The following is a 25,005-nucleotide window of genomic DNA, read 5'->3' as shown; positions in this document are numbered from 1 at the left end:
CATACATTCAGCTTTTTTTCTATTAATGTGGGTATAAAAAATTAAAACTGAACAAGATGAAACTTGTGACAGTTGAATAACCGAAGAACTCACATCAGTTCATGTTTATATTTAAAGGATGTGTGGTGGGGGGAACAGTTAAATGGAATAAAAGTATGTGATAATTGATATTTGTATCACTAGAACTCCTCTCTTCTAAACTTTATTTTTTTTAATGGACATTTAAAATATTTAACACTAATGTGAGATGACATGCATTGAGCAAATTGTATGTCATATTACTTGATTGGTAATGCCACTGCTTACTGCTCAAGTGTTAGCCAGTCTTGGGGAATGTCACTTTAATCAATGGAGGTCTTTATAAAGTAGTGGTATCTGCAGAAAGTGAATGTTGCTCAGGCTGCTTGGGTTGGAGATTCATGCTAAGAACAGAAATACACAAAAATGAGGAATAGCAGCTTGAGAGAGAAATAAAAATGGCACTAAGAGCTAAGCAGAATAAATCTGTGTATCCAGAATGACTTATGGCCCTAGAATTTTCAGCACAGAGAGACACCCAGCCAGTTACATATCCAACCTACAGTAGTTTCATTTAGACTGTTTCCTTGTCTTTACTAATGGGACTAAGATTAGTAATGCTTCTGCTGCCATCTCTAAAGTGGAAACATTACCATATTCACTGCTCCTCTCCCTGCATTGACAAACCCCATCACCTTGTAGGAGGAAACTGGTATGGCTAAGCATAACTTCTTGACAAATGCATGTTGGCTGGTCCCAAACAATTCATTAACTCCTAGGTACTTAGAAATACATTCCTTGATGACATGCTCTATGTTTCTGGGTGTCAAAGTTACTGATAGATCTGCAATTGAACTCTTTTCTTCCTTCTCTCTTTTAAAGATGGGTATTATATTTATTTGCTGTTTTCTAGTTGTCTGGGGCTTCACCTGACCTCCAAGATAATAGGCCATGGATTGAGAACATAACCTGTCCCCTTCACCCTCACCCAGAGCCCTGAAGATGTTTCTAATCTACTTAGTGTGTCACCCCTAGCAGTGTCAGTGCTCACATGAAGACCATGGGATAGTAGTTGTAGGGACAAGTGGAGCTCATCAATTCATCTTTAATATCTTGAATTCAAGGCTCCTGGCAGGTAACAAGACATCGTGAGACAACAGGTCTGGTCAGTGCATTCCCTCCATTCCCCACAGAGGGGAGTAGCGAGCTCTCACCACCGTTTGCTGCTTCTTGATGCTGGTGGTCTCCATTCTTCTAGCCTATGGGGTGCATGACTTGCCTACCTCCCCCAGTGGACAGCCTTTGTACCTGTTCATCTCAGTGGACGGGTTCAGAAGTGGGGTACTGTCTGCTGAACAAAGGTGGCCAGCTGCCAGCTTGTACCCCTGATGTTGTCTTCATTTTCTAATTTCTTCTTCACCTGGGCTGCTTCTGTAATCATGGAAATCTCCCTGTGCATTAAGTCCTTGTGTTCTCAGATGCCTATCAGTCTACCTTAGCCACCTCCCATATCTGGTTCCCGAGGAAATCTACCAGAAGTCACCACTCACACCCGAAACACTCTTCAACCTGGCTGTCTTTGGCAGAAACACACAGGCTACGCTCCCTGAGACCTGGGTGGAAGCCTTAAAGGTCTTGGTCTCAGAGGGGCACTACTTGCACAGGCTCTTTATCCCAGCAAGAAAAACATAATGAGAACCAGTATCTGGAAGCTGAAGTCACATCAGGCATAAACTTCAACCAGTTACTGTGTTCAGCACAGAAATATTGGGGGAACTATAATTGTCTTATCAGAAGCATATAAGTGATCTTTAACAATAAATGAGTTATTTGATTTTCTGGAAAGTAAGGCTAAGAGTTTCCAAATTGACATTCAAAAAAACCATTTAGCTACAAACATGTCCTGTTCTTTTGCAAAGGAGCAGTAAATACCCTTCTGGTATTGTTGGCCATAACATAAATATTATGAGAACAGTTTATGTACATGTATTACTGGTAAGGACAATGAGCAATTTATGTTGCCCTCAACTACTAATCTATGACATTATAGCTACAGATCTGGGGGTCTGACTGAATACTCCAGCTGGTGGTACTTTTGGGTCCTGACCACTGAGCAACAGAGTGCTTTATACTTTGAGTCAGAAGAGTCTAGGCTATGATCTTGCTTTGATCTCTCTAGACACAGAGGCAGGTACACAGCCCTGCCTCTACCCTGTCTTCCCCTCCTAAAGACAAAACCCACAACCCTCATGTTTCAGTCAGTTCAAACAGTTTTAACATCCCTCCATCCTATACAATGGAAGTTTCACACGTCTGCTGTGAAATCAAAAAAAAAAAAAAAAAGTCACCTGTACAAGATTTTGGCCTTCATATTTAGCTGCCATCTACAGGGTTTCCAAATACTTTCCTCAGTGTAAATAACCTAGAGAGATTCTCTTGCATACTGCCATATCAAAATTAGTATCTTGTATTTTTAATGATTTTTTCATAGCTTAATTTTATAGTACTGTTTAGGGAGATTTGTATTTCTTATTTTATTTCCTTTCATAAGTTATTTTATGTCTTACAGTAAGACAACCTGAACCTTTGTTGGGAAGGGTGGCATATAAATAAGTGTTTTGAATCATATATATGTTCTTAATATTTAAGTCTTAACAGTTTATCATACATATATGAAACATATACTGTATTTTGCATGTATGTATGTATGTATGTATGTATGTACATCTACACACACACACTCACTCACTATATTAAATCACAATAGCCCTTCCATGATCTGCTCGGTAAATGGCTATATTTCACATAGAGTACTGCCTTTATGAACTGAATCATGCCCAAATAGTTTAAGGAGTTATCTTTTAATGCCCAGGATTGAAAATACTTGTTTCTGAAACACTGTGTTCTTATGGTATCTGTGCTATTAGTACCTAAAGATTTTAGAAAACATTTCAGTGCCCTGGCCCTAAAACACCTAAAATCTCTAAACCATCTGGTTTGGAAAAAGTTGCTGAAGTTCTCTAGTGATTAGGAAAAGCAGAATTGTAGCTATAGCCTATAACAACTGTCACCCAATCCTGTCACTGCCTAAATGGGTACTGACATGGCTCCCAATGCTTCCTATGAAAAATGCCTAGAAAGAAGCAAAAAGATTGGGAAAGCTAAGGGAGAAGAGAGCCCTTCTAGAAAACAGCCCAAAGAATCTCTTCAAGTGCATCTACTAGATGACTGTTCAAGGACTGCAAGGCTCTAAGACTAAGGCAGTGATTCTCAAACCAGGGTGCCATAGCATCTTGGGGTACCACACGATCCTTTTAAAGGTGCATCTAAACTGCTCTTCCTGCTTTATGGTATTACCATGTATTATGTAAAAGGGTATTTTAACAGTGTAACTGAATGACCCACAGAGTAGACTGCAAGTACATGTTGCAAAGGCCCCAATTCGATTGTCACAAAGACTTTTTCAAAAAGTTACAGAAAGACACAGTAACCCTCTTTGGAACGTTTCCATTGAAATAAAATATCTTAACCTGTGAAAGGCACTTCTCCCATTACAAAGGCCTCTATTGCTTTATATAGGCAGCTAACTCTGTTACCTGCCTAGCAGGCTGATTCTCACTTAGCAGGAACCAGTCTATTTTGTTTCTAACCCACCACTTTTCTCCTTTGGTAATGTATATACTGTGCTGCTTGTAAATGTATGTTGACAATTTATGTAGATTTTTGTTCAAGAGCTATGGTGGAAAAATCCCCGACAGTAGTAAATTATAAATTCAGTCTTTATTTATAAAGTGAAATTGCAAAACAGAAATTTAAGTACAGTTCTATCTGAAGCATTTGAAGGTGTTTTACATTCAGTACATATAGATCAGAGGCAGAGGTTTCCATAGCCTGTAATCACTTGTAAGTAAATTAGCTATCTAAATGGTAGTGGAATTAATAGCCTGATTAGAGATCTCTCCAACAGGAGTTGAACTATTATTTTAAAAGACCTTCTTTTCCTCATTGTTACCTTTCATAAGTGGGTGATTAAAAAATAATTCTCTTTGTACTTGTCATCTGAATTGTTGAAATAAATATAAGCAAGGTAGAGTTTACGTGCATGTTAAATTTCTGACATGCATTGTTAGCAGTTTCATCTTTCCCTGCATGCTTTATTAATTCAAACAGCACTTAAGAATGGAGTGTTTAAACCAAATAACATTTCAAGGAACCTCAATCCTAGCTTCTATTAATGCCCTTATTTTGTGTTTTGCTAAGTATTCACTAGCAATTATGTGCCTACATAGTATTACAAGGTGGGTACTTATTCAGATACAAACATGAAAGAAGTTGAATAAGATACTTCTCCCTCCTTTCCTCTAGAAATTGTCTATGATAGGTCAAATTAATGTAGCTGGAATGAATCAGTTGGTATGTGTCCTGTAAGGTCCTATTTAACTAACTCCACGTTTTGGCTGTTTTCTGTTCCAGGAGAATATTTAACAAAGGCTGTCGTCTCATCTTTTAGCGGTAGGGTATAGTGGGAAAGTAATCAGTCACACTCCATGCTGCAAGCTGGTCAGAGGGACTTCTGCAGAACATGGTGACTGTCAGTATTTTAAAGAAAATTTTAAAAAGCGACAGGTTGATGTTTGTTTTTGGTTGGGCTCCAAAACAGTTCATTAAGCAACTGGGGAAGAGAGCTAATACTTCTCTCTCTCCCAACATCAGCTGCTTGATGATTTAGAAAAGGGTACAAATCTTTCCAACCCATCCTCCAGAAAGTATAAAACATTTTTTTAGATATAGAGCTTGTGACAAGTGAGTGGAGGAGAGGCCTGGGTTTTCTGATGCAGGAAAGAAAGAATGTCAGTTTAACCAGTTCTAAATTTCTTGACACAAAACTGGAAAGGGGGCTTAGTTTTTTGCTCCTTTAGGTATACTGAAAAGTGGATCACATCTGCAAAAAGTGTAGTTCAGGAGATCACAGTCGTTTTCTATAGTACTTAAATCACAGGGTATGTTTAACATTAACTAAAGAGCAAGACATCCGATAGATGAGCGAAAAGGACAAAAAATAAATTCCAAAAAAAAAAAAAAACCACACCAACTTCCTGATCTAAATTTACTTTGGAAAAGACTAAAGAGTCACAAAAGAATTCACTATGAAAGGAAGAAAGGGAATTAACTGATGGTCAGAGAAGTACATGGCAGTACTGAAACAAATGTATAAAGGTGTAAAAAGAAAACTGAAGTAAAACATTTCTATTGTAATATAATAGATGTTAAAATATTCTACTGCAATCTTTGAATTGTCCAGTGAAGTCCCAACAAGTTCAGTAACTAGCCACTGATTCCAATGGAAATAACAGTTACAGCTAACATAAATATACTAGGAAGTAGTTATATCAATGTGTCCACCCTAGAAAATTAAAATACTTTCCCCACTGTGTAAGAATGCGTGACATAGCTACCCACCTGCGTTGTGTGTGTGTGTACACATATATGTATAGTAAAGATGTTGGTTATGCTACACTATGAAATGATAAAAGACCCGAAATCCACTTAGATCTTCAAAAAAAGACCTCAAACAAAAAATGTTCCCATTGGTTGGGGATATACCTTATCCCACCCCCCCCCAAATTACTTGTCCCATTGAAGCATATTTTAATCACTGAAGTTTAGTTATTAACTCATGTCTAACACCACTGTTTCCCTTCCTTTTATAAAATGTTTATACTTAGTTTTACTGTTAAATAGATTACATCTGTACAAACAAACTTCAGACTCTCCTTTAACAGTTTAGAAAAACAAAAAGACTAGAAGACTAATCAGGTTCTGCCAACAGTTTTGTTGTTTTGTTTTTTTTAAACAGATCAAGTTGGATGTTTCAAAATTACCTTCAGAACATCTTTACCATCACCGGAATAGGAATTGCATAAGCACTGGGAAACAGTTTGCAATCAACTGATCAATTTATACTCAAAGAACTGATTCAGTATCATGAGGTAATACTATTTCAGTGTTTACTAAACTTAAGCTTTTGAGTCAGACTGTACAAGTAATCTAGTTTAACAGCATGGTTGAAAACATTTTGTGCTTTTATAGCAGCTTCATAATCCACTAAAACGTACAGACTTGTGCAAATTTGTAATCTTTTACATGATCATACAGTACTTAACATACAAGCTTTACTAGTGGTATAAAAGTAAGAAGAATTTTAGTGCTCTCCCTTTCAAATTTCTCTAAGATTACATAATTGCACAATATTAGAAATTAACTGGAAACAGCCAAATCATTTCTGTGAAAAAAATAGTCTGGCTATTCCTGAACATCAGCATCAAAATACAATAGATTCTTATTCCAAAATAGAATAGATTCTCATTCAATCTCCTTATCTAAAAATCCTCAAAAACAGGCAGACAGTAAATACATTTTTTTTCTTTTCTGACAGTTAAAGGAAAAAATAAATAATTATTTGGGATGATGATAGTCAGTGTAGTTCTGCAAACTTTCTCATATAGTCTTCATTTGTTTCAATGAGCTACTTGTAAAAGTAAAGACTTGGAAATCTATACCCACAGCTACCTTTAATTGAAACTCATCGCAGTATAAAAGTCGGAACAATAATCAGCATAGAGATTAAGAGAAAGAGATAATAAAGTGTATAGCTATTAAACAACGAGCTCAAATTTAAAATCATAGTTTTGAACTGATAATGAACAACTGTTCCATGGCATATGAACAGTATAAATTCTAAAGTGAGATAAGAAGTGCTTTGGGAGAAAAAAAAGCGGTATTTACTAGTGTAGATCAATGTGAAAATTTCAGTTCATTAGTGAAGTGGAATTTTTGAGCTCCTGCAGTAATGCCTTATTTACCTCCGTGAGAACAGACTTCAGTCAGTAGGTGTTTCAGTTTCTGCTGGACCCCTAATTAGTCTTCGGATCCCCCTTTTCCCTGCAGGCCCTTTTGGTTTAGGAAAGCTTTGTTTGTGGCCGTGTTGTTTTGGGTGAACCTCTTCATAAAGGAACTCAGGAGTTAACTCATCACCATTATCAATTTCAATCTGCCAAGGAAAATGAGAGATTTAACAACTGTTATAGAATCTGTGCTTGCTGAAGTGTTAAAACTATATTCAAACAAATATGAGCAAGGAAGTTTGGAGGAAGAGCTAATTTATTTATGCCTAATAATGCTCTCAATGGATCTGGGGAACTCCATTTGTTTTTGAATCTGTTAGTCATGGAATGGCATATAGGTTTGTGTTTATTTTCAGACAAAGTAACACAAATACAAAAGTAATCACCCCATGGTGAAAGAAACTTCTTCAGACCCAAGCTTTATCATAATGTACTAATTATCACCAAAAACCTTTATTCATAAACATTCCATTTAGAAACAATCTTTTAGTCTCTCTTTAAGATTATGTACAGATGAAGCAACTCCATCAATTTAAAAGGAGACACAGCCTTATGACATATCAGCTTGATATATGGTAATGGTTTTGTGCATCTGCTGTGTACTGTTGTAACTAGAATCTAAACAGTTAAATTTAGCAGGTGTTTCTCACAGAGGTAATATTTCACCAGTTTAGCTTTGACTAACTGCCAGAAAGAGCTGGCTTGCAGAACTTTTAAATCAGATGTGTACCTGCATCCGTTTTAATACAGTATAATTGAATAATATTCTACCAATGTGATAACATGGATTAGCAGTCAGCTTTACAATTCTGACCAACTATATCAATCAAACTACCCATGGACTTGCGAGCTCAAAATAAAGAAAAGTAATATTATTCCCCTACTGCACATATGGGAGAATGCTAATGTACTTACCTTCCTGATAATCTGCATCCACAATTTACTTTCTACAATTTCTAAGAGTGGGTTCTTGCAACTCGAGTAGAGCATCCGTTCTCGTATACTGCACATATACCCAGGCATAGAGTAGATAAAAACTGCAGAATAGAAACTGCGTAAGAACCACCACCTTAAAATCATTACTTAAAAACAGACATGCACAAAGCAAAATGGATGATGAAAGCTGAGTGGGAAAAATATAACACTTTCTGCAAATGTTCAGTTTAATGTTTCAGGTGATGGAAAGCTGTTGGTCAATATTTTCACAGTTTCAGTGCCCAACTGAGGACACATTAGAAAGCACCTCATCTGGACAGTAAGTACCATATTTTCTCACTTTCCACAGCCCCACCAGTAAGACACACGCCTTGTTTTGGGAAGAGGGAATGAAAAACATTTTTTTCTAGTCATGGCTGAATTCTGACTGCAGAGAATCTTGACTAGCACTGTTCAGGCAACAGCTGAAGTATCCCCCCTTCTCACAGTGGCTGGCAAATTGGCAGCAGCTGTTGGCTTCTCAGACAAACGCTACTACCAATTCTTCAGTGGCTGTGAAAGGGTAAATCCTGTAGCTCCAACCCTGAAGGATGAATTCCAGCTTCTGAGGCTGCCAAGGGGAGAAGCACAGCAGCTATATTACAGGACCTCCATGCTTCCATTCCTTCATTACAGTGCATACAATCAGCTTCCCTGTTTAAGGTATACATTCCAGTTTTGAAGGGCTAATTTTTGGGGGAGAAAGTGCATTGGTATGCAAGAAAAAGTATATAATACTCTCCAAAAATGTATCACCTTCAAAGAGGTCTCAGAGTTTGACACCTAAAAGACACTGAAAATTAGTCATTTTGGAATGATTTGGCTACTGAAATTGAACAAATATCTTTTGTAGATCCTTTCCATTTCATGTTACTAAGATATCTAAAACAATCATATAATGTGTACCATATGAAAATTGTCATACCTATGGATTCCAAATAGTCTCCATCGTGGGAATGCTTATAGAGGAAAAAATGATAGCGCGCAGAATCCTTTGGAATTCTGTTTGGCAAATCATTAAGTTCAGTATGGAGCGTGCTGGCCAAAACAATGGTTTCATTTTTTATATCAATTTGCTGTTAATAAACAAACATAAATTAGGGTAAATATACAGAGGGCAAACTGCAGAATGGGATATGGAAAAGATTATTTAGGATAAATAATCTGTGAACACCACATGTGGAATATATGTTCAAGTATGAATATATCCTTCAAATAATACAAAATCTGTTCAACAATTACTGAGTAATGAGTTAAAAATAATTGTATAATTATTTTCTAAAATAGTTAAATGAAGTATTTTGTACTTGCCAGTTGCACATAGTTGATCTGCTTATTCTTCAGTTTTTCCAAAGCCTGGAGAGCTTCTTTAGCTATTGGGAATGCTACCCCTTGCAGAGTCTGATGTTTGGAATCTATACCAACATCTGTTTGTACCTAGAATGAATACATGGATTCAGATTTAAACTATTTTGTTCTAAATATGCATGCAACCTCTAAATTCAGTATGTAATATTACAAACACATCCAGTAAATGCAGAAGTATCATGAAAATGCAGGTAGAGTAAAAAAAGAAAAAGAAAAAAAAAGCAACTCTAAAATGGTATCACTTTACTCAATAAATCTGTTGTTCTTTGTGTTTACAGAATCCCATCTGTGTACTAGCTTAAAAACCCCAATTTTAAACTAACTAGCACTGAGCAATCCATAAAAGTTATAGGAAATAAAACTGAATGAAGTGTCAATGCAGCTGTTAACTACATTCCAATTTCAGAATCTCAGTATTGATAAACCAGAAGGAAAATAGTTTGATTTTTACATTCAGGTACTGCAATCAAGGCCAGAGGTTGGCAAATATGTTTTGTTGCTTATAAACTTAAGATTTGATCCAAAGTCCATTGCAAAACAATGAATATGGAAACCAACTACTGTATATCACTTTTAGAGTCACTTTTCAGAGAAGAAACGCTTCTAATCTTATTGTACACATGCAGTTTTTCATGAAACACACTGTGCTCTGTATTTTATTCTTCAAATCTAACTGATCATAATTTATTAACCACTTGGCAGCCTCTATATATGCAAAAAGCTATGTTCTAAAGCCACAAATGCATTTTCCTGTGGCAGATTTACATTCTGCTGATTCATCACCCCACTGAAGTATAATATTAAAAGGTCTGGACTTGTATACAAACAAGCAAAGATGTTACCATTACATTAAAATCTGAGGTTAATGCAATATTAAAACAAAAAACTGGAAATGGAAAAAAGTTTGGAGTAATACTGACTCTCATTGCACATATTAAGGAACAATTTTAATATGGACCCTAATTTATAAATAGGATTATGGGATGTCCGAATCTGAAAAAACAGCAGTCTGGACTCAGTGACCCAGGAGGTACCTTCCAGTCCTGTGTTCTTAGTGATATATGTGAAAAAGCCCAAATAAGTACAAGATACCATTCATGCAATGCAGAAGAGTCAACATTGGTCTGTATATGTTCATTCTCTCACTACTTGAATCAAGTTTAAATCTACAACTTTAACTTCATTAAGGCAGCTTTTTCTGTTTTATTTGTTATGTAAGAGAGAGTTACAAATCAAAATCAGCCTATTTGTCAGCTGCTTCAGGTTTTCTTTTGGGGAGGGGGCGGTTAAGGAACATAAAGGGGGAAACTGAATTTTTCATAACTGCGCAAGCTAAGGGAAAACCATGCCAAAACCAATGGTGCGTATTCTCAAACATCTTATGACACCTGGTACTGTGGTGGTCCCATGCAGAACTACATGGTGCCACAAGCAGATAAGTCTTCTACAAGACTGGAAGTATTTGCTGCAATTATGCATTCAATCTTATTTTTGTCATTTTCAAATTCACACAATTGAGGGCTAGCCATAGCTGAAGTCAAACTGATTTCCATAACTTTGTATGAACTGACAATTTTTTCCTATTTATAAATTAATCTTCTCAATCTCAAAAAAGCCACAATTAGCTGAGACCAAATATGGAAAATTTTAACCCAAAAGAAGATTTTTTTGTTAGCTTTTAAGTGAAAATAGGAGGAAATATAGCATTTCACTATATTAGCAACACTAACTATAACTTCCACAACTGAGGAAGCTATATAAAGCAAAACCAAAAACTTAAGACACTTTATAACTGCCAAAGTGAGAGCAATCTGTAATGCATACATTTCTAAGTTGTACAGTTACTGGCATATATTAAGATACACACAGTAACATATACGGCTTTATTTTGTTTAGTTAAGTGTATAAAAGGCGATAAAATATGCATGTACTGAATAAAGGTGGTAAAACGCATACCACAAATGAATGGTTATCAGCACTACAGAAGTTCCAATCCTTAGGTATTTAAAAATACCCTTTTTAAATAAAACTCAGAATACGGTGTGATGACACAAAGTCACAAAACTTAAATTACAAATATTGATTTTTACAGTCTAATAAAATGAACAAAAATATCACAGGGACTAATTTGCTGAAAGAGAATAAAACAGATAAAACACATGAAGGTCTAGTACATATGATGCTGGACAATGAAGACATTATACAGAACACAGGTAGGTGCATACCACGATACGGTCCGCTGGAATCTGATTGCAAAAAAAATAAAACAAAAATAAAAACAAACTGTCTATCAAGTTTATATTAGCTGATGTAAAATACAACCTACACAGGCAAAGTTCTGCAGTTATAACCAAATCTGTTTTAATGGCATGCTTTTAAATAAATAAAATAAGCAAGTGAAGAAAAAGATCTTTGCTCAGTTGTAGAAGCAAGACATTTCATTCACTGCCTTGAAGATAACTATAGAATTCTTAACATAAAAATTCATACTCTATAGAAACTATGGCAAAACACACTAGGTCCATAAAAGGCAAAAGGGTTATTTTGGAATGAAAGTGCCAATTTTATTGCCTTTGGGATTCTATTAACTTACACTCCTGGATTCAAAACAGTCTTGTGAATGAATTCCATAGTCAGAACCTGCCATTCATAGAATCCTAGAAAATTAGGGTTGGGAAGGACCTCAGGAGTTCATTTAGTCCAACCACTGCTCAAAGCAGGACCCATCTCAACTAGATCATCCCAGCCACAGTTTTGTCTAGATGGGTTTTGAAAACCCCCAAGGATGGAGCTTCCACCACCTCTCTGGGTAATCTGTTCCAGTGTTTTACTACCCTCCTAGTGAGAAAATTCTTCCTAATGTCTAACCTTAACTTCCCTCTCTGCAGCTTGAGACCACTGCTTCTTGTTTTGTCATCTGCCACCACTAAGAATAACCTAGCTCCATCCTCCTTTGAACCCCCCTTCAGGTAGTTGGACACTGCTCTCAGCCTCCTCTTCTCTAGACTAAATAAACCCAGTTGCTCCAATCTTGCCTCATAAGTCATGTTCCCCAGCCTCTTCACTATTTTTGTTGCCCTCTGCTGGACTCTCCAGTTTGTCCGCATCCTTTTTGTAGTGTGGGACCCAAAACTGAACACAGTGCTCTAGATGTGGCCTCACCGGTGCTGAACAGAGGGAAAGAATCACTTCCCTTGACCTAATGGCAATGCACCTACTAATCCAGCCCAGTATGCCATTAGCCTTCTTGGCAACTAGGATACACTACTAGCTCATATTCAGCTTATTGCCCACTGTAACCCCAGGTCCTTTTTGGCAGAGCTGCTGCTCAGCCAGACAGCCTCCAGCCTGTATTGGTGCATGGGACTGTTCCATCCTAAGTGCAGGACTTTGCACTTGTCTTTGTTGAACCTCATGAGATTTCTTTTAGCCTGCTCCTCCGATGCATCTAGGACACTTTGAATCCTAGCCCTACCCTCCAGCATATCTACAACTGCCCCCGGCTTGGTGTCATATGCAAACTTGATGAGGGTACACTCTATGCCATCTTCCAAGTCGCTGATGAAGATATTGAACAAAAAACTGGCCCCAGGACTGATCCCTGATCAACTTGATAACGACTGCCAACCGGACATCGAGCCATTGATTACTACTCTCTGAACCCGATGCTTCAGCCAGTTTTCTAACCACCTTAAAGTCTGTTCAACCAGTCCATACTTCCTTAGCCTGCCTGCAGGAATGCTGTAGGAGACCATATCAAAAGCCTTGCTAAAATCAAGGTATACCACATCCACTGGTCTCCCTGCATCCACAGAGCCAGTCATCTCATCACAGAGGGCAATCAGGTTGGTCAGGCATGACTTGCCCGTGGTGAATCCATGCCTACTGTTCCTAATCGCCCTTTTCTCCAAGTGCTTACAAATGGATTCCTTGAGGATCTGCTCCATGATTATTCCAGGGACTGAGGTGAGGCTGACTAGTCTGTAATTCCCTGGATCCTCCTTTTTCCCTTTCTTAAATATGGACACTGTGTTTGCCCTTTTCCAATCATCTGGGATCTCTCCTGATTGCCGTGAGTTTTCAAAGACGATAGCCGATGGCTCTACCAATAGCATCAGCCAACTCCCTCAGCACCCTCAGGTGCATCCCGTCTGGCCCCAAGGACTTGTACACACCCAGCTTTTCTAAGTAGTCCCTAACCTGTTCTTTCAACAATAAGGGCTGCTTACCTCCTCTCTAAACTGTGCTTCCCAATGCAGTAGCCTTGGAGCTGACCTTGCCTGTGAAGATGGAGGCAAAAAAGGCTTTGAGCACTTCAGCTGTTTCTGCATTCTCTGTCACAAGGCTGCCTCCCCCATTCGACCCACACTTCCCTTGATCCTCGTAGAAACCCTTCTCGTTACCCTTCACATCCCTTGCTAGCTGCAACTCCAATTGAGCTTTGGCCTTCCTGACTTCATCCCTCAATGCCCAAGCAATGCTCTTATATTCTTCCGTAGTTATTTCTTCAAGGTTCCACTTCATATAAGCTGCCTTTTTGTGATTTAGTTTACTGAAGAGTTCCCTGCTAAGCCAGGCTGGTCTTCTGTCATACTTGCTGCCTGTCCTGCACATGAGGATGGTTTGTTCCTGCACTCTCAGTAAGGATTCCTTAAAATAGAGCCAGCTCTCCTGGACTCCTCTCACCTTCAGTCTGGCTTCCCAAGGGATCCTGCCCATGAGTTCCGCAAGTAAGTCAAAGTCTGATTTTCTGAAGTCCGTGGTCCTTATTCTGCTGCTCTCCATCCTTCCTTTCCTCAGATCCTGAACTCGATCATCTCATGGTCACTGCTGCCCATGTTAGAGCATGGCCCCTAGTTGGCCACTCCAGCACCTCATCAGATTCATGCTATTTCATAGCCCCAAGAGCAAAAAACAATCAACCTGAAACTTAGCTTGCCTAAGGATGTCATTGTGTCCCTGTCCAAGAATTCTATACTTATTCTCCTCCCACCTTCCATCCACCGTGTTTAAGTACCTCATTAATCTTAATCCGCCGAAGTTCCTCTTCCGCTGCAGTCAGAGGTGCAGGGGATGACTGTGATAGCAAATACTTTCTGTAGCCATTCAGTGAAACATCATCCTGAAAGCAAAGAATTAGTCTTTGAAGCAGTGATTCCTTACTAACAGTTTTCTTTGAAGATGCTTCATAACTCAGAAATAAGAAAGAAAAAACAGATTACTTACCTTTCAGTGCCTGTGATAGTGGTCTGTTTTGTCTACATGGGTTCTACTGTGGGTGTGCCGGCACCTCACAAGTGCATTTTCAGAACTTTGAACAGAAAGGTCCACTGTTGCGTAGGTCCATGCCCGTTTGCATCCAAGGGTGTAAAGGGCAAGGGCACTGACATGAAGAGTGCAGGAGTTACTTGCTGGACACTGCAGCTCAGGAAACTGAGATACAAGCACACCAACAGTGGGAGCCACATAGACATATACGGAAAAGAAGCTGGGATTTTTACACAAGTATAAATTAGAGACTAAATATAATAAGGAACTTAGCAGAGAGTAATACTGCATAAATATATTTATGGTATAGAGTTATAAGCTATAACACAATATTGTATTAATTTTCATGGAAAAATTTTGTATGATGCCAGAATGAGAACTTTTTATTTTCCCTCAATTACAACTGAAAAATTATAACCAGTCAAAACACTGCCTCCTAACAAAGACAGGCAAAGCTCTTTATTTACACACGTTCCTGTGGTTACACACCCTTTCCTCCTCCTTTCGCTAAAGATATCAGCTGTCCAGGAAAAGCACTTCAACTGCACTAAGAGCTCCTACATCTGCAAACACAGTGCAAAAAGAAAGTTCTGAAGGACACAGGGCACTGTGGCATGCTTGCAGAGGAAAAGTAGTCATAAGGCCAAGATGTAGAGCATGCACAGACACTTAGATTCATTACCCTAAACCCCACTGTAAACACATGAGTGTGGGAATAGAGCGATATGAAGACCTCATAGTGAATATGCCTAAAATTGAGATTTCAGCAACTCCCTTTTATGCCCCTGTCAATTCATACACGCAGGTACTTCTTCTGCAGTCCTCAGTCCTTACCACTGTTCCATTTTTTTACAAGGACAAATCTCACTCTGTAATCTTTTATTTCAGTAACAAGGAAGAAAATCTGAAACATAATCCTAGGGCAAAGGGCAAAATGTAGTGAATATACAAACCCTGCTCATTATATGTTAAAAAGTAGGAGGTGGACTGGCATAACATTTGCCAGTTATGATTCTAATGACTTGACTTGTATGTTTATTTAGAAGACTCAGATCAAGTGTAGGCTCTTGGAGGGAGGAATTTTGTCTTATGTTTGTACAATAGTTAAAATAACGAGGCATTGCATCATATAACTATTCTTATACTTCCCTGTATGAACCAAATCACCGGCTCTTCAACACACCCTAGAAGCACAATAGACTTATGAGAACTGCTACCTTTTTGCCTGGTGTGGAAGTTAGTGTAGGATTCTTATAGTACATGCTCAGGTGTGGAGACACACATTTGGAGCCCTTTCAAAAGAGGACTATTTCAAAATAGTGGCAGCAGTTGCAAACTTATTCTAGCATGTGAACAAACTTAGATGATTCAAATGTAACACTGCTCCAGTTTTAAACATGGATGAAGCAGATATGAAATTGGAGGAGGTTTCCTACATCTGAATTATTCTATCTTTGTTCACACATTGGAATTATAATGCAACTGCGACTACCACTTTGAAATAGTCCCCTTTTGAAAAGACTCCAAATGTATCCACACTCAACAGCCTGTATTTTCTAATGATGAAATTACTTACCACCACAATTTCCATCTCTGCAAAAAGTGACAATAACCATGGAATTTGACAACCATTTTATGTAATAATATTTTTCAGAGGAAAAAAAATCCTCAGCTAAAGACCAAAATAATCTTTTTAAATTCCTATCATGTTTACTTGCATAACATCAATGATTTCTGATACAAAGCATACCATCAAAAACAGTTTTTGTGAGTAAAAGGCTTACTTTAAATGCAACATTATTTCCTGCTTTGCATATATGTAGTAAGATTTTAAAAGATAAAGATCCTGCTACTATTCCTAGAGGTAACAGACTGTTTACCCTTTATAGAAACTAGATGCAAAAATACCTTAGACTCAAAGCAAACCATCTGAAAAAGGAATTTAAAATAATTACTGAAACAGAAACACGTTTAAAACTGAAATGCTATGCTACACATTTAAAACTGATCCTAGAAATATTTACAATGTATTTACAATATTTCTTATTAAAAATATTTACAATTGCTCGAATGACAATTGAATTATTTCTTAAATAAATGTATTTAAAAAATATACCTTTATTGTTCCAAAAAGTTCATCTTTAATATGTCCACCTCCAAATTCTTTTTTCAGTGTTGCCCGTGTCGCTGCATACAACATTTTTGGACGAACCTATTATGTTGCAAGAGAGTCTCTTGATTTTTATGGATATGGAAGCTAATGTGCTCATATGCTAAGACTATACCGAAACCAGAAATAATACTTTAAGAAGAAAAAAAGTCACAGAGGTAATTCTGTTACAGGCAGAATAGAGGTTAGATTTTAAACTTAGTCCTAATAAAAGAAATTCCACAGAATGAGTTTGAGTATACATAATAAGATATGCTATTACAATCTTAAAGGGTTGAGGAGACAAATTATACAACATAATATCGGAGAAATTTTAAGATTAAATTGCAATTATTATGAACGTCATTTTCAAGGTTTGAGGGAAGCAAGAACTTGTTAGCAAGAACTACAAAAAATACAATAGCAGCTCAAAAAAACTGTTGCAGATTCTTTTGTTTTCGAACTCAATTTTGAAAGAAGCAACACGTAATCCTCTTCCCCTTACCCCCGTCCCAAAAAAAGACAGACCTGCCATAAGCACTCCATTACTGTTGTTTTGGTTCAACAAATGGTTTTGACAGACTACTAGAGGCACAGAAAAAAAAAAAACCTGAATTTAACTCCATTAATTGTATTTAAGAAAAACAAACTATGCAAATTACCTTGATTTTTAAAAGTTACCAGACCCTATAAAAGACTTAAGTATAGCTACTTGCCTCACAAATTTGAACAGCTCTATAAATTGATCCTGTCAATACAGTTTTCCTTACTGACTAGGATGGAGCTTAAGTAGATTCAAGGCATAACTAATATTAATTTAATATTTGACACTTTTAAATGCAAAATATTTTTAGCATCAAGTAATTTGTAACTTTTCCCATCTAAAAGTTTCTCAAGAATTCGATTTTCCTTTATCCTTTTCCCTCACAGTTCAGTTGCCAGAGACTAACAATACCACCTATTCATCCAAAGAATTTGTAGAGCAGTGACCTTTTTGTTATGCCATCTGCGTGAAAATGGCTAGACTCTGAAACCCACTGAGCCCACTCTAAGATTAGTACCAAACAAGGTCAAGGTGCTGCTCTGTTTCCTTTCAGGGGTATGAAGACTGCCTCCAAACCTTCTCTCTTCCTGCTTATCTGAGATTTATATCAAATAGCCTATAAATGTTAATGACCTTTGGACATTCTTTTTTAAACAAACAAACTAGTGAATATTGCTTACATGAGAGTGATCTGGTGACCATGCAATGAAGATCCATTCATATCCTTGAGCATTCTGAGAATCTAATCTGTATAATATATAACATGGTTGCTTGTCTTCAAGAAGAGGAAGAACAAAGGAATCGTACTCCTTTTCCCATGATTCAGTAGACTGCCTCGCAGATCCCACAACAAGCTGCTCTATAAATAACCAAAACTGCAGGTCAATACAAGTAACTTCAAACATTAAGTCTTTACAGTATAAAGACATTCATGGCCTGATTATTCAAGATTATATGCATGAGAATGGAAAATCAAGGACTATGCAGGACTAGGTAAAACATGCATAACCTTTTGCTGATGAATCCTATTGCAACCCAAATGCTAACATGTATGTATATGTCCTTCTGTCATCTCATATTTAGGCCACAACTGGACAACAAACTCCTTGGTCAGCAAGTTTCTTTTTTTTGTTTTGTTTTTGGAAGTATTTGTTCTAACATCACATAAAGAACTTTATTAGTAGCACTATACAGAGAATGCATAGAACATTCATTTTTTATATAATTAAAAGTTACATGTAGATTAAATCCAACTGAACTGTAATCGTCCACAGATGTCAGACTTCTCTGTTAATAAAGGAGCAAATTTTACCCTTAGTGACAGGTATAACATTTATTTTTGGTATTATTTATTTTCTACTGACAACCAAAAGTACAGATCTTCTGAAGATAAATATGGCCCCAGTTCAAACCCAGGTTGTAATCTGTGGAAGTCCTTTCATTGACTTAAATAGAAATTGGCCCACATCCTTAAACATTAACCTTATAAATTATGAGAAGAAATCCAAATTTTACTGGTAAGATTCAAAACCAGAAGAATGCCAGATGAGCTCAGCAACTCAAAAGATTAAGCTTTTTATTTCCCTCACTTCAAATGGGAGTTTGAACCATGCCCAAATTAGCATTAGGTGATGTCCTTCAGTATCCAATTTGTGCAAGTGAAACAGAGAATTACAACAAAAGAATGAAAACTTAGCATGAGAAGATCGATTCAGAAGATCCATGTACATACAAAATATCATTCCAGTTAAAAAATGAAAGCTGTTTTTAATAGATAAGTGCCTTTGAAAAAATCAGGATGCAATTATTTATTTTTTCTTATTTCCATTAGTGCAACAATAATCTGATACTTTTAACTGTCTGAGAGAAAGCATTTCACAAAAAAAACATATTAAAAAACCTATTAATTTGTACATGATACATGAAAAGCAGCTATATTAACAATCTATTAATATTAATCTTGTTCTTGGAAACATTGACATGTCAGAGGGACAGTCTGGATTTTTAGCTAAGCATATACCTTTGTCATTTCATCTGCCTTACAGAACTCAGCAACACAGCTATAAAACTGAGAAAAATAAAAAGACTATGCCTGCATTATTTGTGCCTTAATGAATTTAACCACTTAAAATGCTAAACCTTTTTTTATTACAACTTTATAATCTTTGTTTCTGCATCACTATCTTGTTTTTAATTATCCATAATTTGCTTGCTTCTCTCATGAAGTATTTTAGATGAGACTTTTAATTACTGACAGCTGTGGTAATAGGCTTCCTTCCATCCCCCAGGTACAAATGATGTCTCGACTTCAAAAAGAAAGCGGTATCACAGTATTTCAAAATATTCACCAACTTCACAATAAATATTAAGTTAAAAAAGCCCTAGCTACATAGTTTAAATAATAATACTGTTTTGACAATGTATTTGAGCATCCTACCTTGAATGCAAATCATGTTATACTCCAGGACCTGCTACTGGAGCAGGATTTTGCCACATTTTCAAAGCTAGTTACTACTGCTACTTTTCAGAGATGTTAAGCATTAGGGACCCCATTGTCTTGAATAGGAATCGAGAGGGCTGAATATTTCTGAGCATCAAGCCCAAGATGTTTCAAGCTGAGCATCTATACTATCAGTCAAAATGAGTAGCTACATTTGAAAAGTGTACTTGACGCCTGCTTTCTACTTTATTAAAAAAAATACACAAGATGGGATGGAACATAAAAATTATATAAAGAAGGGTAAATTGTTTTATCATGCTGATTTAGCTGAAATTCAACAGGCATCTGGTACATCAGTGTTTGCAAACCTGACCTGGAAAAAACATGCCATAATCCCCTGCCTCTACTCCTACTGTTGCCTTCTCCAGAAAAGCAGCATTGCCAAAGAGGTAAATTTTAAAATTCACCTACAGGAACTGGCTTCAGCATTAAAAAATAGTTTAAAGTGGAAAGCAGAAAAAAAAGCTACACAAATATTTCTGCCACTCTTTCCCCTTCCTCTCCTATTTAAACACTTAATTTGGGATGAAATAGTACTCAAAAGGAAAAAGTCTAACATGCAGAAAGAGATGAAAACATTGGAAACCATTCTAAATATCACAACATTAAATTTTTACCTTGATTATATGTACACATGTAATAAAAATCAAAGATCAGAATTGTTATTTTTTAACTTATACATGAAAGTCACTATAACACAACCAATAAACTTGAGAAAGTATCAGACAAAACAGAAACATATATTCAAATAACTAACCATTTTCAATAACTATTTTTAGAAGCCTGTATTGTCCATTTCTTGCTCTGGCAAAGGTTTCTTTAACATCTCCACTAGCTAAAAGGGAAAAAATAAAAAATAAAAATCAGTAAATAAATGAAGATTTACTGCATTTAAAAAACAAAAAATATATTCATTCATGTGTTTGAATATCTACACAATCCCCGCCTCATGTAACTTAATCAGCTGGATATACTTAATGTTCACATGTACATAATCACTTGTAGGTTTCACAGCTACTACAGCAGAGATGAATTCTAGTATACATCTGAAAGCAGTAATTTCAGGATGTTTGCATGCCCAGGTATATGTCTTCAATTTATTAATTGCCCACTAGCCAGATACAAAATGGATGTGAAAGACAGACGTAAACAGCATGCAGGTAGAAATCAACAGTATCTGGTTGCCATGTTGCTAATGTTTCACAAGAGCTCTGACCCTGAACATCATGGGTAAAGCTCCCTCCCTTCTTTTACATCTATCCAGGCATTTTCAATCCCTGACCTGCTGCAACAGAATGGGTTTATAATTAATTTTGTACCTTAAGCTCTCATTTCCTTTGTAGCACTTGTAATTTGTTACCGGTTCCAATATGCTTTTTGAAATTACTTTTTATAATCAATTAATGTATAGATTACTGATTGGCCCATCCCATACATTTGCTGCATCTTTGTTCACTGGGCCATCTCCTTTACTTAGGAAGATTTTCACAATCTAAAATACGGAGGAAGAAAGAAAATCTCACAAACACAGACTTAAGAGGGAGCTTTCAAGAGGCACAGATGGCAATAAGATTCTCAATCCCACTGAAAGTCTCACTGGTTGCCTGCAATTTGCACTTCAACCATCTCAAGGTCTCCAGCCCTAAGGATTATGAAAATTATCAGTGATGCACTGACCCTCTTTAACTTTTCTAAGAGGAAGTGTTTTTGGTCTCTTCTCCCCCTCCCTCCCTCCTGGCTGCTAGGGTAGTGAAAGGTCTATTACTCTACATTTCCCAAAGAAGTCTGGATGACTGATTTATATATTATCATAAAATTAGGGCAATCCAGTCTATAACACTGGAAAAGCACATTAATTGAATTCTTATTGATTCATCAGAACCAAGATGATTAAAATACTGGTGCTTAAGTAGTCTCAGTTAAATTTCAGATAAACCTCAGAGATAGGACTTTACCTCCATTTCCAATGCTATTGATTTTTATATTCCTGTCCACACCATTCCTATTAAATACTTCAAAAAAGCAGTTGAACTTTTAGTGTTCAACTTAAAAGGTAAAGCAATTTGCATCTGGACTACAAGGAAAAGATGGCAAACTAACTTATACAGGCATACTGAAGAACTGTGTTTGAATCCTAAAAGGATTATCTTGGCCTCAATGGTTCTTTTGAACTTTGTTGAGGGTTAGTCAATTTAACTGTAGCATAGACAGGGAATTATATAGGATTTACTGCAGAGCTGTACAAGCTGCTCTTTCTGAATAATCCCACAGTACGCAGCACAGTGCCAGCAACATAGAAGTCCACTATCAAACCAGGAAACAAACAAAGGGCTGATAGAGTTACTGCTGAAGCAGGTGCGTTGGCAGATTCTACTAGTTTAACCCATAATCACATATTCAAACAAAGTCTTTGTTTTTTTTCAAGGATATGTCCCACCCCACTTTACATTTTCAGGCTAACAAGGGGGGTTATTTCAGAATTTCTCTGGGCTACCATTAATTAGACAGCGGTCACTGGAAAAATAATACCAACCCAATATGTAAACAATCTACTGCTCATTCTTTTCCAGAAACCCTAGACCTCTTTATAGTACTTCATAAAGAATGGAAAGTCTTCAAAAGTTTATAATTTCCAACATGCTACAGATATGTGACCTGCATGAAGTAATTTAGAAAATTTTGCCTAAAGAAAATATCTGCAGCATTCCATGCAATGGAAACAAGTAATACCAAATCATAAGATACTTGTTAACATGATAAGATGTCCAATCTTTCATTTTAGCTTCTGGTTATTAGGTATCCAGTACATTTGAAGCAGAAATCCTCCCATTACTTGTTCTACTATGCTTATAGAAAATAGTGTTGCTAACTCTTGTGACCCCTCCCTGCCCCATGAGCAACATTAGTTTGGCAGGGCTGGGATGGGACTGGAGCCACAACCAGGACCAGCCTGAGAATGGTACAAAAAAGGACACCTCTTCTGAATTTCAGCCCCGCAGAGGAGAGGAACCATATGACTACCCCCATTTGACACCCTCCTGCAGTAAGGCTGCTTAAGGAGCAAACCAGACCACTGCTCCCATTTTTCCTCAAAAGCCAGCACTATTTCACAGGAAGGGAGGGAGAAAAAAAAAAAGAGCCCAGCTGCTCTGAATGGGAATGAAACATGGAGAGGAAAGATACCTAGACACCTGTCTCCTACATCCCATTGCAAGTATTCCAACGAAGAACCCCCAGGAGCATCAGGCAACAGAAGTGAGGCAGGGGTACAAGAAAATTGGCAGAACTAATCTCGTAATTGTAAAATCTGACTCATGATTTTGGAACCTTTGGCAAGATTGAGAAACATAAAAGATGTCTGAAGGGTAGGATGGTCATTGAGAGTGACATGGATAAACTGTTCAAGTGGTCCAAAAATAATCAAATGAAATAAAGTAAGGAAAAAGAAGTCCAGCATTTAGGACAGAATGATCACATGCACAAATACAGACTGGGGAATAACTGGCTAATCCAGTGGAGGCCAACCTTTTTGATTGGCCTTTTTGATAATTACAGGTCTAGGAAACATGACTTACAATAAAAGGTTAGAAGAACTGGAATTACTTAGTTTGGAAAAAAGACAAGGAGGATTTGATAACAGTCTCCAAGTAGCTGGAGGGTGGTTATAAAGAGGATTGTGATACACTATTCCCTGTGGCTGCCAGGGACAGGACAAGAAGTAAAGGTATTAAATTGCAACAATGGAAATTTAGTCTGGATATTAGGAAGAACTTCTCACTACAATGGTAGTTAAGCATTGAAAAAAAAAAAAAAAAAAAAAGACTGACTAGGTTATGAAATCTCCATCCTTAAAGGTTTTAAAGAGGAGGTTAGGTAAGCTTCTCTGGAATAGTTTAGACAGGGATGATCCTGCCTTGGGGTTGGACTAGATGAGCTTTTGAGGTCCCCTTCCAGCCCTACTTCTTCTCTATAAGTATAAAGAGACACAGAACCATAGAAAGTTATGGTTGGAAGGGACCTCAGGAGGTCATGTAGTCCAACCACCTGCTCAAAACAGGACCATCCCCAAGTAGATCATCCCAGCCAAAGCTTGTCTAGTTGGGTGTTGAAAACCTCCAAGGATGGAGCTTCCACCAATCTTCTGGTGCTCCAGTGTTTTACTGCCCTCCTAGTGAGAAATTTTTCCTAATCTCTAACCTCAATTTCCCTTGCTGCAACTTGGGACTGTTGCTCTGTGTTCTGTCATCTGCCACCACTAAGAACAGTCTAGCTCCATCCTCTTTTGAACCCCCTGTCAGGTAGTTGAAAGCTGATATTAAATCCCTTCTTAGTCTTCTCTTCTCCAAATTAAATAAACCCACTTCTCTCAACCTCTCCTCAGAAGTCACATGCCCCAGCCCCCTCACCATTTTCATTGCTGACATCTTCAAATGAAGCAGATTACCTATTGCTGGCACGTATCTGGCCATGTTGCCTCTTGTTCTGTGTTGGGCAGGGGCCCAATCCTATGGGACAATGGGCAGCATGGTCCCCAAATGGCCCTTGAACTCTCCAAGGTGCATCTCTGCAAGTGGGGAAAGTCTAGGTTCCCCACTTATCCAGGCATATCCTGGAGACTGCCCAGAGCGCATCTCTGCTAGCAGAAAACCTCAGCTTTTCCCTGGAGGTCTCTGTAAGGGGGAACCTAGGGAGGTACTCCTGGGGCTTAGAGAGGCCCAAAACTGCACGGGCAGTTCTGGACGCCTGTACTCTCCTGCCGTAAAGCTAACAGATGTCTGCCACAACAAAGCTGCAGAAACCATTATCACCTTTGTCATGCCCACAGATTTTGGGCTTTGCAGGGCAAGGGGCTCAGCTGTTCATTTGCTGGGCTGCTGTACTACCATGCTGGGTTTTTTTATAGAGACATGGGTTTCCACACTACAGCTCTACGTTTACTTTTTCACCTGCACCTCACTGACCCCAAAACACGGGGCTGGGGAAGGATGATTTCTCATATTACTCTGCTTCTTTCTCATCTCTTGCAACAGCAGATTTATGGGGTTTCAACACCAGGTTACCTATCCCTCTAGGCCTGCTGTCTACAACCCATCCCAGCTCCCTTGCCGCCATGTGACAGCCCTTGCCTCACTGCTCTGTCATCCTGTTGTCCAGGATCAGCAGGACAAAACTGACCCAGTTCTGGGCGTCTTGCCCAGAGCCTGCCGAGCAGCTGCCCTGAAACTGAACACAGGTGAGCTGCTCTCGCACAGCGACCTGCAGGCAGCCAGCAGAGGGG

General features: G+C 37.8%; 1 protein-coding gene across 1 annotated transcript in view; it reads right to left on the bottom strand.

Moving 5' to 3' along the window:
- Positions 1–3,781: 3,781 nt before the first annotated feature.
- TWF1 (twinfilin actin binding protein 1) overlaps positions 3,782–25,005 on the bottom strand; it is a 21,655-nt gene continuing 431 nt past the window's right edge. The window contains exons 2-9 of the mRNA XM_019543350.1: positions 20,485–20,562; positions 17,908–18,086; positions 16,651–16,746; positions 14,284–14,388; positions 9,210–9,335; positions 8,824–8,974; positions 7,839–7,960; positions 3,782–7,069 (exon numbers count right to left, since the gene is read on the bottom strand). Of these exons, the coding sequence (XP_019398895.1) occupies positions 6,899–7,069; positions 7,839–7,960; positions 8,824–8,974; positions 9,210–9,335; positions 14,284–14,388; positions 16,651–16,746; positions 17,908–18,086; positions 20,485–20,562 (1,028 nt within the window). The 3' untranslated portion in view covers positions 3,782–6,898. The remainder of the gene's footprint in view (positions 7,070–7,838; positions 7,961–8,823; positions 8,975–9,209; positions 9,336–14,283; positions 14,389–16,650; positions 16,747–17,907; positions 18,087–20,484; positions 20,563–25,005) is intronic.

Source organism: Crocodylus porosus, unplaced genomic scaffold, assembly GCF_001723895.1.
Source record: "Crocodylus porosus isolate Cpor-Errol unplaced genomic scaffold, CroPor_comp1, whole genome shotgun sequence".
NCBI lineage: Eukaryota > Metazoa > Chordata > Crocodylia > Crocodylidae > Crocodylus > Crocodylus porosus.
The sequence above is the reverse complement of the archived record's forward strand: the minus strand, read 5'-3'. Positions and strand labels throughout refer to the sequence as shown.